Genomic DNA, 13,813 nt, shown 5'->3' with positions numbered 1-13,813 from the left:
AGAAGTGACCATCTAGTGGTTGTGGGTTCCCAGGGGTAATTAAAACCACAACACTCCCTGGATGCACTTATCAGTGGAAGTTTTTAGCGTTTCCATGGTAACCGTGGTATAACTGTTTGCCCTACCACCCCCAGATGGTCTCAGATGCTGGATAATGATTTGGCTTGCTCAGAATCAATAAAGGCCTCCTGGCCTTGGGAGGTGTGTTTATGTTAGGGTACTAAATTAATTCCTGTATGCCTTTTCTTTTCTTCTTTGTTTGTGTTCTCCTGAGTTTCTCTGGTTATGGAAAATTGAACTTGAATTATGCAGGAAAACAAAAGGAGATTTACCTTTAAAATGTTAAGACCACTATTAGTTTTCAATGCTGTATATTTCACTGTGATCACTTCCCTTTGTGTTTTTATCTATTTAAATTTAATGTCACTACTTTTAAAAGCATGACCTTCATCTGAAGTACTGCTGCCATTGAACATAGGACACACAATAAAAGATAAAAATCTGATGAATTGATCAATTGAAACACATTGACATTGGAGATATTTGTTCACCATATGTGTACAAAAAACGGTGAGAACCACTCATAATCAAATGAGTCAAATGAAATCAAATGTTTTCTTTGTTATATAACTCTGTCATCAAGTTGTGTTCAGGCTGTGTTTAATAAGGATCTGTCTTTAATTTGTAAGTCAAAAAAATATTAAGCTCCCTTGTACTACTATTTTTTTTAATTGCAATCTTTCAAATATGACGTTTTGTTTCAGAATTTCACTTATTAGAGATAAACTGTGTTGAAATTGATCAAATTGAACTGACTGTTGCTCTCTGTTTGTCTATTTCACTGTTTTATCCTTTTCATCTCAGACTGAAGAGGTTGTAGTCGATGAACCAAGAGGAAGGAACCATTATGTGCCTTTTACCTTAATTAGAGAAAAGGGAACATACGGCACTGTGACCGTGAACTATGAGGTGAGAGGACAATGTACTGTGCAACAAATAAACACACTCTGCTTTATTGTATTTAAGGAAGTCATGTAGTGCTACAGGTACATTTCTGACGAACAGACTTGTTTGAGCTTGTTGAAGATGTTTTTCTAAGTTTATCCCCATGGCTTTATATAGAGTTCAGAGCAATTAGATCCAAATAACATGTAATTCTTTGATAACATGTAATTTCAGGGGAGGAAATACTGTTTTCTTCATTATTTATGTGCAAGTGACAACTCATAGGTACTCAGGCATGCTAAAGTGTAAACATCACTGTGACTCTTCCTGTACAGGTGTCTGATGGTCCCAACCCAGCCATTGAGGACCTCAGTCCAGACAGAGGGAACATCACCATTCCTGTAGGGCAGGCTGTAGTGCACTTCAATATTCTCATCCAGGATGACCAGGTATTAAACAAACTCCACTTCTAAAGCTGATCCATTTATGCGACCACAAGCAACATATATGGATCAGCTTGTGCCAAAATGTTATACATGAAACAAAGGTCCCTCCATGAACCAAATGCCAGGCTTCACTAGATAAAACTTGGACTTTCCTTTCCATAGCAACCAGTCCATAGGCTGATAAAGGCACCTGAAAGAGTCGTGGAAGGTCTCAATATGTTACAATCCATTCACACATTGGCAATACTACATGATTAATAAATATGCATTTCTTCACATAAAACCTTTAAAACCCTTGACGTTGAAATTGTCAGAGTTTGAAAGGAGCAAACAAGTTGGTTTTTTTTATTTGAACAGCTGCTTACAATGTACAACTATAATTGAATGTGTTTCCTTTTCAGATCCCAGAGGATGATGAGGTGTTTTCAGTCAGGCTAACGGGCGTGGCAGGTGGGGCTCTCCTCAGGCCCAACGCCAGCAGTGTCCAGCTGAGAATCCGGCGTAATGACAGCCCACTGCGGTTCTCCCACTCCATCATGGCGGTACCAGAGTCCGCTGGAGTCATTGCCCTCAATGTGACCCGTGGTCGGTTGACTGAGGATGGGCCACTCATCGGCTCTGTTGACACCGAGGTTTCTTTCTTTCAATCCAGTTATTTATTTACCTAGACTTTTGACTGTTAAAAAATATGGCACAACCACTTTAATTATATATGTGGAGTATGCTCTAGACAATGTATATGAATATGTCTGTGTGTGTTTGTGTGTGTATATATATAGTCTAAAGTATATTGATGCAGAGAAAACAAGCATAAGATAAATGTATATAAACCTTCTGCTCTATACTGTCTCTAGGTCTCTGTAGATTACATGGTGGTGAGCGGCGGAGGAATGGGCAGCGCCACACCAGCTGTGGATTTCCTCGACCTACAGCCAGTCAGGACAGTTACATTCCTGCCATTTGTCTACAAGACCATCCTGTTGTTCAACGTCAGTGATGACGATGTGCCAGAAATCGCAGAATCCTTCCACCTGGTCCTGCTTGAGGACACCATCAGAGGAGATGCTGTGCTAGTATCACCCAATGCTGTGCTGGTGACCATTGAGCCCAATGATAAGCCACATGGCGTCTTGTCGATCAGCAGTAGCGCGGTCATTCAGCCAATCACCATTAATGAAGACCTGACACAGAGGTAGATATCTTATGGATACTTATCAGTTTGTCTTGCTGCAATATCCCCTATTAATCAGGCACAATAGCAGATTTAATAATAATAATAATAATACATTTTATTTGTAATGCACTTTACATTACAGGAAATCTCAAAGTGCTACAGGTTAAAAGCATAACATTCTAATTATATTATTTAAGACTATTGCATCTTTAACCGTCCTCTGTCATTTCCTCTAGATTTGAAGGAATCATTATTGTGAGAAACGGAGGCAGCTATGGTGCCGTTTCCGCAAACTGGTCCATCAGTAGAAACTCCAGCGACCACTCCCCAATATCAGAGGATTTGAGGCCTGAAGCGGGGACAGTGAGATTTTCCGCCGGTCAGGTGACAGCTGTGATTCCCATCAATATTGAGGCAGATGACCTTCCTGAAGAGGCAGAGGCTTTTGTTCTCAAGCTGCTGCCTGATACTGTAACTGGAAATGCAGAGGTCGACGAACCAATGGAGGTCAGTTTTTGTATTTTTGTATTTTTATTTATTGTGTTGTCATAATGTTTTTTTATTAGTAGAAAAAAAGACAAACAAGGCTGCACTTGTTGGGGAACACACCCTCCAGATGTTTTGCATGTGTTCTGCATGTGTGAGTGTTTGTGTGCGACCTACTGTAAAGTACAGTGGCAAACTTGGCACACTCTGCAAAAGTCGACCCCTTAGTGTGTCACTTTGCTCTGTGGGTGTTCCCTTAATGTGGCTGAATCAAAACAAAGCGGAAACAGCAGGCACACTCTATGTGTGGTGTCTGTGTGTTCTTTTTTAGAAAGCGTGGGTGAAGTGGTGACAGGTTTTTTATAGCTTCCATCTTTGTCCAAACCTCTTGGCCATGTGTGAAAGCAGTGGGCAGATCTAAGCCTTGTTTATATTGAAGGCATGAGATGAGACGCACACAAACTCTGCTTTGGTCACATACAAACACACGCCAGAACACCACCTCAGGTTGTGACGTTATAGGCTCTGTTTGCCAGCTGCGCAGAAAGAGTTGGCTCAGCAGAAATTCCTTAACGACTTTAACAGTAGGACGAGTTAATCAGCGGTGATTGTCATTAACGTTAAGATATATCACAGACGTTACATTGAGCTGTAAATGGGTTATTGTGAGCATGCCAGGCAATGCATCAGACAAGTGTAGGTTTCAGGGAAATGAATGAGCCTCAGTTAAAATGCTCATAAAAACTACTCTAGCAGTCTTAGCAGAGTTAATTAAAGAGGATGCCTCTCTAAAGTTAGCTCAGGGCTCTTTTTTACTACTTTCAGTCTCACTTGTTTTCTTTCCTCTCTCTGCTCCTCACCTCTCCTTTCTTCTTCTTGTGACTTAAGTCTTAGTAACACAAAAACAGGATGCACAACAAAATCTTCCAAAGTAATTAATGGTAAATGCAGGCTCCATTGCAATTATCCCCTCACATCCACCAGATCAATCACCTTCCTCCTCACTGCACAGGAACTGCTGTTCCCTCATAGGCAGTGCAGCTAAGGCTTTCTGTTAAACTTATAAAGTCCTATTCTCTTCCAAAGTTTATAAAGCTAATTGTGCGAAATTTAAGTATGGACATGTTCTAATGTTGATCATTAGCTTCAACCCAAGCATTCGTTGTATTGATGGGGCTTTTGTGGGGCCTTTGCAGACTAACAGGAACCTGTGAAGGACTAAATAGGTAGCCAGTCTAAGATACGGGCGTTTGCCAGAAAGTGAGCGTAAAGCGGTCGTACGATCATTTCTATGCAAGGCTCGGCATTTATCAATTTGGACGTGAGCGGAGGGTATGATCAGATGTCATGCAAATTTGAGTCGGTGTGATGCCAAACAAAACCAGTTTGTTCTGTTGCACCTGTTGGACGTGAGCGTTTCACTTTCTTCCTCTGGGAAATTCCTCTTCTTTTGGGATTTAAACTTACTTTTAGTCATTATTTACCTTCTGGCTGCAACCAAAAAGCTGTGAAAACTTTAAGTATGTGCTCCAAATGTAAAATATTCACTGAATTTGTTTAAGTTGTTGAGGAGCAAAATGGACATTTTACAGAAATACACTGCGACGGATTGATTTAATTTATATATATATATATAAATTAAATAGATTGAATAGATTGATTTAATTTATAATTTAATTTAATTTAATTTAATTTAATTTAATTTAATTTATATATATATATATATATATAAATTAAATCAATCCGTCGCAGTGTATTTCTGCAAAATGTCCATTTCGCTCCTGTTGTTAAATAAAGAAAAAGAAAAGGACCAAAAATCCTCTTTTTGGCCGTATTGCGTCCTTCGGTGGCGAGGCATCTGAATCAAGTATATATTAGGGCATGATATTCAAATTACGCTTGTTTCAAGCCACCACATTTATCAACAGCCGACCATTCTCACGCTCTGATTGGAGAGATACAAACGTTTGATGAATCACGTCATAAGCGTCACGAACCCTGTCATAAGACGGTATATACGCTCAGATCTGCGCTGGTTTCTACGTTAGTTTGATAAATGAGGGCCAATGTGTTTTTGATCATTCCCTCATCAGTCAAAATGGAATTGCTAATTTGGTTAATTTTTTCCTCCACTGTGCCCTCAGATGGTGTTCTACATCCAGGACAGTGACGATGTCTATGGGCTTTTTCGGTTTGACCCGGCCAAAGAGCAAAACATCCAGAGTGAACCTGAGGGCCGTTTCCTGTCGCTAAATTTCCTGCGAGATGGTGGTACACTGGGTGATGTGTTCATGACCCTCACCGCCCTCTACATTCCTGCAGGTCCAATAGACCCAGCACTGGCCCGAGACCAGATTCTGAATGTAAGCAGGTCTGTTAATGTGGTGTTTTCCCGCGAACGGATGGTCCATGTTACACTGCCAATCAGGAATGATGCCTTTCTACAGAATGGAGCTCATTTCTTAATACAGGTAATTAAATGTCATTGTTTTTTTTGTTGTTGTAATCAAGGCAACATTTTACTTGCACACCCAGAAATGTGCTCTTTCTGTTTGTGTTTGCACTTGTGGCCAAATCCGTGCCATCCAAACTTTAAGTGCCTCATTTGCATGTGTGAACGGTTTGACACTGGCACTCAAATCTGGCATGTTGCTATGGGATTTGTCCGACTGTCCAAACTAACAACACCACCTAGCTCTTAAAGCAAGCAAAAAGTACAAGAAAAGCCTCCTTCACATTCTGTAGGACCATAATCACGTCACACACTTTCAGTCAAACTCTTTTACACATACATGCACAAACATAAAAGGCGTGAATGGAGCACGGAAAAGTCATTCAATACACCTTTAAAAGCAACAGAACAGTGAAGAGGAGCTGTATCCTTGATGAATAAATTATTATAGTAACATACTGCCTGTTTGTGCCTCCTAATAATTGAGTTGCTTCTGTTTCCCCTAGCTGAATACACTGGAGCTGGTTGATATCACCCCTCCAATTCACTCAAACAGCCCAAGGTTTGGGGGACCTCTAAACCTGACCTTGACCATCACTCCTGACATTGCTAATGGGGAAATCGGGTTTACAAGTAACACTACAGTGGTGGTTTATGAACCAGAGGACAGCAATACTAGCACGGTAGGATCCCTTTTTTGAGCAGTTGTGGCATTCAAATATTATGAGTTCTGTGATACTTGTCTCTATATACAGCATATAATGTACTATTCCTTTAACCAGTGATGGCAAAAACATTTAGATGCCTTACTTATGTAAAATAACTAATACCACACTGGGAAATTACACCACTACATATAAAAGTCCTGCATTCAAAACTTACTTATGTAAAAGAACAAACATATCAGCATCAGGATGTACTTAAAATATCAAAAGTAAAAGTACACTGCAATTATATTATTTGATTATTATTATTGATGCATTTATGTAAGCAGCATTTTACTGTCATCAAGGTAGGGCTAATTTTAACTACTTAATATGCTGTTATGTGATTCGATTTATAAACATGCGTATCATTTTTAATTGATTATATTTTTCATGTTAAATCTTGACTTGAAATGTATCTTAAGTTGGCAGCTAAATGTAGTGGAGTAAAAGTAGTAGTATAAAGTTATATATGTGGAAATGCTCAAGTACAAGAACCTCAAAATTTTAATTGTTAAGTACACTACATGAGTAAATGTACTTAGTTACATTCCACCACTGGTTTACACTTGATGCTGTTTAGATTAATTTCTTCTGTTGTTGAACCTTACTTTGGATCAAAACTATCAGTTGTCATTTAGTCTGTAAAGTGCTAAATTTACCACCACTGTCAAAGAAAAAGAGATGTTTCCTATTTTGCCAGTGTAACTGAGAAGAGTATCTAATATTTGGCTTTATAGCCACCATGCTGCTAGTGTTGAGAAAGACAATTTTCTCTGTGCATGCAGTATGTATAGCTGGTTAATTCTAACGATGTTTGTTGCTGCAGGTAAGCCTTCCCCTGAGGCGCGATGGAACAGACGGTCAGGCTGAAGTCTTCTGGAGTCTTCAGCCAATTGGAGACAATCGTGTCGATATTACCATTAAAGACCTGGAGCCTCTAAGTGGCTCTGTGGTTTTCATCTCTGGGCAGAGTGATGCTTCCATCAACTTCACTATCATGGCTGACAATATCCCAGAAGTCAACGAGACCTTGCTGCTTACTCTGGATAGGTAGGGATATTAAACTCCAAGAAAAGTAACCAAAATAATAATTGTTAATTTTGTTTAGTCAATTTAGTTTATTACAACTGTAATACAATAACCTGTTTATGTTTAGAGTGTGAAGCTGTTATTATGTAATGTTTTAGAGCCAACTTATACAACAAGTCAAGTGTAAGTGAAAAAGGCTGAGTGGGTGCTATCTCATCCCATGCCTCCTTTGGTTTTCTGGAGATGTGTGTGTGTGTGTGTGTGTGTGTGTGTGTGTGTGTGTGTGTGTGTCTGTATGTGTGTGTATGTGTGTGTGTGTGTGTGTGTGTGTGTGTGTGTGTGGTGGTTTGGGGGTGGGTTCATCTGTTCTATGTTCTGATGAGAATGGCAGCTCTCTCTCCCTCCCACTCCTCCCCTGCAGGGTGGAGACTGCACGCTTTATAGTGTACTTTGGGTAAGTGGAGAGTGGAATGAACCTGGGCCTTTTGTGTGGCGTGAATCAGGACTTTGTTTTTCAGAGAAGGGCCTACTTCAGGATTTCTGGGGTCTTTGGTTGACGTGGGGATGAGGGGGGCTAGGAATGGGGAGGGGGATTCAGTGATGGTGTGAAAAAAGGGAACCCAAAGGAGAGTGGTTGTTGGGAGTAAATAGAGAATCTTCTTTATGTGTTTCGCTTTAATTTAACCAGGCTTGATTGTGTACCCCTTTTAAAGATGTCAGTGTTTGTATGCATGCAGTGCCTCGGCTGTGACTGTTTGTTTGGAGTGCTTCATTCCGTCATGTCTTTGTCTCTAATTTACCCGTTATGTGATGCTTACTTGGCTCCAATTTTCTCAACATACACACACATGCACACACACCCACACCCCCCGTGGAGCAATAAAGAAGCAGGCATGCCGTTGATTGACATTGTTATTAAAAGTGGTCTAAACAGCAGGGCTTGAACATATGGAGCCAATAATGAACGAGCATCACACAATACAAGGAATGCATTGGTTGCACAAGTTTAGATTAAAGTTGAGCTGTTTTCTTGTTTCACTTGATGCTTCAAAGCTCTTTACACTTGAGAAAAAGTTTTCATCTACTTGGGGTCACTAACTATTATGATCTAATACTGTTTGTTTGTGTGTGTGTGTGTGTGTGTGTGTGTGTGTGTGTGTGTGTGTGTGTGTGTGTGTGTGTCTGTCTGTGTCTGTGTCTGTGTGTGTGTTCAGGATTAATGTTGAGAATCAGATCCTGAAAGCTGGCTTCACCAGCAGAGAGATTGTCATCATGGAGAACGATGACCCTGGGGGGGTGTTTGAGTTCTCCTCATTCTCCAGAGGTCCATGGGTCATCAATGTAAGTCTGGAAAGTGCAACTTCAACTGAAATCTAAATTTCTTTGTGTAATTAAAATATTGTAACTTGAACTTTTGTCTTTGGTTTTGCTCACATTTGTAAACTTACCAAGGAGGGTGAAGCTGTGGAGCTCCATGTGGTCAGAGCCCAGGGACAGCTGCTGAAACAGCTGGTGCGATATGCTGTCATACCTTCAGGCAACAATGAATTCTACGGCGCCACAGGCATCCTGGAGTTCAAACCAGGAGAACGAGAGGTGGTAGTGGCACTGGTGGCAAGGCCTGACAGGGTGCCTGAGGTAAGAACATGGCCAATTAGATTTTGTCCTTTAGAGTTTATAAAATAACTATTTAATTCACTACAGAATGACCTTCCAGTCTTTTTAACTATTGAAAAAAGTCTTCCAATAGGCTTACAGGAGATAATAAGAATTCTGCTTTTAATTCTGTGTGTGTGCGCGCGTGTGTGTGTGTGTGTGTGTGTGTGTGTGTGTGTGTGTGTGTTCATGCAGCTGGACGAGACTTTCTCTGTGGTGCTCAGTAGCCACAGCACTCCACCCAGTCGCCTTGGCAACCACAGGGAGGTCAACATCACAGTGCGGAAGAACGACGACCCCTTTGGGGTCATTGAGTTCATCCAATCAGGACTGACACTGGCCATCAATGAGAGCAAAGGGGACGAGATGCACATGGGTACTTTGAAGTAGCAGTCCTTTTAGATAATAGTGCTACTTTCGTATGTCAAGTGGTATCTCATTAACACTTAAAATGGATCTAATTGGAGTGAAACACACACAACATTTGTCTGCATGGTGGGGTGAGCTGGACTGTGACTAAAGTTTGTATGTTAAATGTTTGTTTAATGCATACTAATCTGTTATTGCAGATAAAGAAGTATTTAGGTTAACTTGTAGAGCAGAAGGGTTTTGCCCCACACAGTAATAATGCAGTTCAATATTCAGTCTGGTCCTGAGAACAGGCAGAAACAAAAAGCTTCTCCCAGCCTCAAGTGAATGCATCACCACTTTTTGTTTTGAGCATTCAGTCACAAAGTAAAGTTTAGCCTTAAGCCAGAATAAATACATTGTTACTATGCTTTATATCAAAATGGCAGCCTAGGGGGGGAACGCTTTCCCAGAGAAAACTGAATAATACGAGTTATTGAATTTAAGGAAGTTTTCAGTATCTAGATAGATAATCACTTTCTCTTCTGATTCACCTTCAGCGGTGTACCCTGTAGTGAGGAACAGGGGTCACTATGGAGAAGTGTCAGTTTCCTGGGTCCTGGAGCCAGCCCTGTCCAGGGATGTCAGCCCCCTTCAGGGAAACATCACCTTCATGGAAGGGGAGTACCTCAAAAACCTCACTCTCTTCTCTGTACCTGATGAGGTAAAATTCTAAACTCAAACTCAAAAATTCTTGCAATCAGTATTTAAATTTAATTGCCTTGTTTCAATTATAATTCTTGTTTTCATTTAAGATCCCAGAGGAGATGGAGAATTTCACCATCACGGTGTTAAATGCTACAGGGGGTGCAAGACTGGGAAACATACTTAGTGCCAATTTACAGATTATTAAGAATGATGACCCCATTTACTTTTCTGGTAAGGACGCTGTTCTCGATACTTTTTTTAAAGCATGTCTGTAATCCTATATTGCTATATTATAGATGCGGTCATTGACTCATCTTTTGTCTCTCTGCCCACCCCCCTGTCTCTCCTCCAACACCTTGCCCTCTCCTCAGAACCTGTTGTCGTGCGGGTTCAGGAAGGGGGCGTTGCCAACTTCACCGTTCTGAGGGCAGGGCAGGCGGACTTTGTTGCTACAGTGAAGTACCGTGTGGTGTACGGTGCGGCATCTCCAGGTGACCTCACCTTGCTGAGTAATGACACGTTGCTGGTGTATGACGTGGGCGAATGGATGAAGAACATCTCTGTGGCTGTGGAGGATGACAACATACCGGAGACTGATGAACCCTTTTACATTGTTCTCTACAATGCCACTGGTGAGTATGTGCAAGTAGTCAGCACAGGAGTGTATTATATATGTATATTGTAGGGAAATCCTCTGTGAATCAGTGCTTATATGAGCTAATATAGTGGCTGTATATCTTCATATATGTTGATCCTTTGAGATGATGAAAACAATATAATCTGCATCCCCTCCAATGATTTAGAAAGCTGAAAGTCAGCTGCTTTTCACATTTTTCGAGGGATATGGGCCATCACACCTAATTAACATCACATCACCCCCTTCTCTCCTGTTTATCCTCTCGCCGTGGTAATGCCAGTTGTGTATGTACAAGGAGGAGTAGCTTGCTAGGTTATTTGGCATTGTCTGTGGTAACACTGAAAGCTCTCCTAATACCAGTATTGTGTGTCAGGGATGGGAATGAAAGACCAGTGGGCCCCAACAGGACCTTAATTACCAGACTCCAGACTTTCTAAGGCACAAAGACCGGCCACTCCACTGGCCTCTCTCTGTCGACTGATTGACATGAAGTAGAGTCGAGTAAGAGTTCGCCTCTGGTTTATGCCAGGGGATGGTCCTTTATAGTGATTGTGTTATAAGTCAATAACCCTCATGTTAGAGGTCAATCAAACTCTTTCTGGGACTTTAGCACTCATTACCTTTCCTGTTTAATTAGGAGCAGATTTGCATGCCTGTTACAGTGTTCTCGTAGTCCAGCAACTTGAATACATGCTGGTGAGAGGTAATTGCAGTTGCGGGAATGTTATTTCTGCAAAAGTACTCCCCTGTAGTTTTTATTCCTTCCTTATTTTTATAAAAACTTTAACATATAATGGTTGTGGTTTATCGAGGCTCTGTCCTTGGCTTTTTTCAGTTTAACTCCTTTGCTGAGAGAAGCCTTTATTTTATGGACTCTAGTTTTTCATGAATAAGAAGCCATGTCGTCCCGGGCTTGTTGCCATAGTTATCGTGTGCTACGTTAATAAGAAAGCTTGCCCTTATTGCATTGAATGCAGTCTGTCTGTCTGTCTGTCTGTCTGTCTGTCTAACTGCCATTTATCTATCGTATACGCATCTATCAAAACATCTCATTTTGCAACTTCGGTAGCATGCAAAAACACTGGAATTAAATGGATTAATAATCAACATGTAGGTTCTGATCTAACCTGATACTATGATTGTGTACACAGGTGATGCTGTTGTGTATGGAGCAGACACAGCCACTGTGGTGATTGAAGCCAATGATGATGCCAATGGGATTTTCTCCCTGGAAGCCATAGAGAAACCTGTCGAGGAGGGCAAGACTAATAATTTTTAGTAAGGAACAGGCCTTCAATTCATGTTTCTTCTGTGCAAAATATCTTGAGTTCCATATTGGCTTCCTGCTCATGTACACTTACTTGAAGAATTATTTCAAATCAAAAGTTTTTATATGCATTGACAAAACTCTGTAGTTGACATTTTGGAGAGACAACGTTTTTACTGTTATTCCATTACGAAAATCATTACTCTACATCTTTTTTGTCCCAGTGTCCTGCGTGCAAGAGGCCATTTTGGTAACGTTACAGTCTTCTGGCAGCTGTTCGCTAATGACTCTGTGACTCCTCTGGAGGAAAACCAGGAGTTTAGCAACACATCTGGCTCCATCACATTCACTACAGGAGAAGAGACCAAGCCTATTGTCCTGGAGGCCGTCTCAGATAAGCTTCCAGAGTTCATTGAGTTCTACGTCCTCAGGCTGGTTAATATTTCAGGTGAGATTGTCAGATTTGAGAGATACATTTAAGAGATATAGATAAATTAACTACTACAAAAAATGGCAGCTGGCATAACAAGTAATTACTGTAATTTATTTGAGTCATCAGCTTTAAAATCCATCCATACTGACATTTGTAAAAATACATTAATTTTAAATGTTGTCTTGACAACCCTTCAGCTTTTAATTATTATTTCTTTAAGGTGGTTACCCGGGGGAGGGTGGAAGACTAGCCGAGACTTCTCTGAATGCCTCAGTTCTCATCCCTTTCAACGACGACCCGTTTGGTGTCTTTGCCATCACTGACAGCAACCTGGACCAAGAAGTAGCTGAAGATGTACTCTCAGAGGATGATATGGCTGATGTCACTTCCTTCACCATCCTCCGACAGCAGGGTACTTTTGGCGATGTGCGGGTTGCCTGGGAGATTGTTTCTGGACGCTTCCCAGAGGGCCTTCCTCTGATGGATGACCTGCTCCTTCTAGCCTCCTTCCCAGACGAGGTTGAGCTCAGGCCTCATGCCAGGCGACACCACTCAGCCACAGACACGTGGTTTTTCTCTGGCCTTCCAGGAGCATATGGAACCATCTCCCCTGAAGATGGGCCTGCTGATGTTGGAAACTTCACCTTCTCTGCTTGGCTGGTGCCCAGACCAGACACTGATGGCTTTATAGTCTGCAAAGGAACCAGGAATGGGACCTTGTTCTATGGAGTGAAGGTCCACACCAATGAGTCTCATGTCACGGTGATGCTGTACTATACAGTGATAGGATCAAACAATTCCCAGGTGGCCCGGGCATCTGCTGAGAAGTTTTTGGAGGACAATGCCTGGTTCCATGTCATCGTTACTGTTGATGATGGGATTATTGAGTTTTTCCTGGATGGGAACCCTATTCCTGGAGGATTGAAGAGCATCAAAGGAGAAGGCATCACTGATGGTGAGCTACTTTTTGAATTTTTAAACACTAGTGCAGTGCACGTTTAAAATGTGTTCTCCGATTTTTAAATGTATACTCATGCCCTTAAAAGTATGATATCATTGATGGTCTGTGTTTGAATTTGTGAATCTGTTTGTGTGAGGTTGTGTTGTGTGTGTGTGTGACTGTCTGGGGAGAGGGTTTCAAGCTTCTTTTTCAATGTTCAAATATGAAACAAGTCTCAACTTCTTACAAATATAATGCATGCACGCCCACACACACACACACACACACACACACACACACACTAATACACACATGCGCATACACACATATACATACACACCTCTCAGTCACTTCCTCATTGTTCACGACTACTGGGACTCCGTTATGCTTGAGTGACCACTTAGCCTCAGCGCTGCTGGATATTGTTACCGCTAAAGGGAATCAGCCGGCATCTTCTTTTCTTTCTGCTCCCTCTAATTAATGGAGACAATAGTCGCAGCCTGTGTTCAACCAAAAACCCCCAGAGGGAAAATATTCTGATGGTTCTTTGGCTAACTTCAATCACAGCAGATGTATACATAATCA

General features: G+C 41.3%; 1 protein-coding gene across 1 annotated transcript in view; it reads left to right on the top strand.

Annotated features, from left to right (window-relative positions):
- Positions 1-13,813, top strand: part of adgrv1 (adhesion G protein-coupled receptor V1) — a 124,994-nt gene that overhangs the window by 17,342 nt on the left and 93,839 nt on the right. Inside the window, exons 5-21 of the mRNA XM_059337387.1 lie at positions 865-969; positions 1,281-1,394; positions 1,793-2,023; positions 2,246-2,583; positions 2,802-3,072; positions 5,196-5,522; positions 6,010-6,186; positions 7,037-7,260; positions 8,454-8,580; positions 8,692-8,877; positions 9,091-9,271; positions 9,804-9,967; positions 10,059-10,182; positions 10,323-10,583; positions 11,740-11,866; positions 12,080-12,303; positions 12,509-13,243. Of these exons, the coding sequence (XP_059193370.1) occupies positions 865-969; positions 1,281-1,394; positions 1,793-2,023; positions 2,246-2,583; positions 2,802-3,072; positions 5,196-5,522; positions 6,010-6,186; positions 7,037-7,260; positions 8,454-8,580; positions 8,692-8,877; positions 9,091-9,271; positions 9,804-9,967; positions 10,059-10,182; positions 10,323-10,583; positions 11,740-11,866; positions 12,080-12,303; positions 12,509-13,243 (3,916 nt within the window). The remainder of the gene's footprint in view (positions 1-864; positions 970-1,280; positions 1,395-1,792; positions 2,024-2,245; positions 2,584-2,801; positions 3,073-5,195; positions 5,523-6,009; positions 6,187-7,036; positions 7,261-8,453; positions 8,581-8,691; positions 8,878-9,090; positions 9,272-9,803; positions 9,968-10,058; positions 10,183-10,322; positions 10,584-11,739; positions 11,867-12,079; positions 12,304-12,508; positions 13,244-13,813) is intronic.

The sequence above is a fragment of the Centropristis striata genome, chromosome 7 (genome assembly GCF_030273125.1).
Source record: "Centropristis striata isolate RG_2023a ecotype Rhode Island chromosome 7, C.striata_1.0, whole genome shotgun sequence".
NCBI lineage: Eukaryota > Metazoa > Chordata > Actinopteri > Perciformes > Serranidae > Centropristis > Centropristis striata.
The sequence above is the reverse complement of the archived record's forward strand: the minus strand, read 5'-3'. Positions and strand labels throughout refer to the sequence as shown.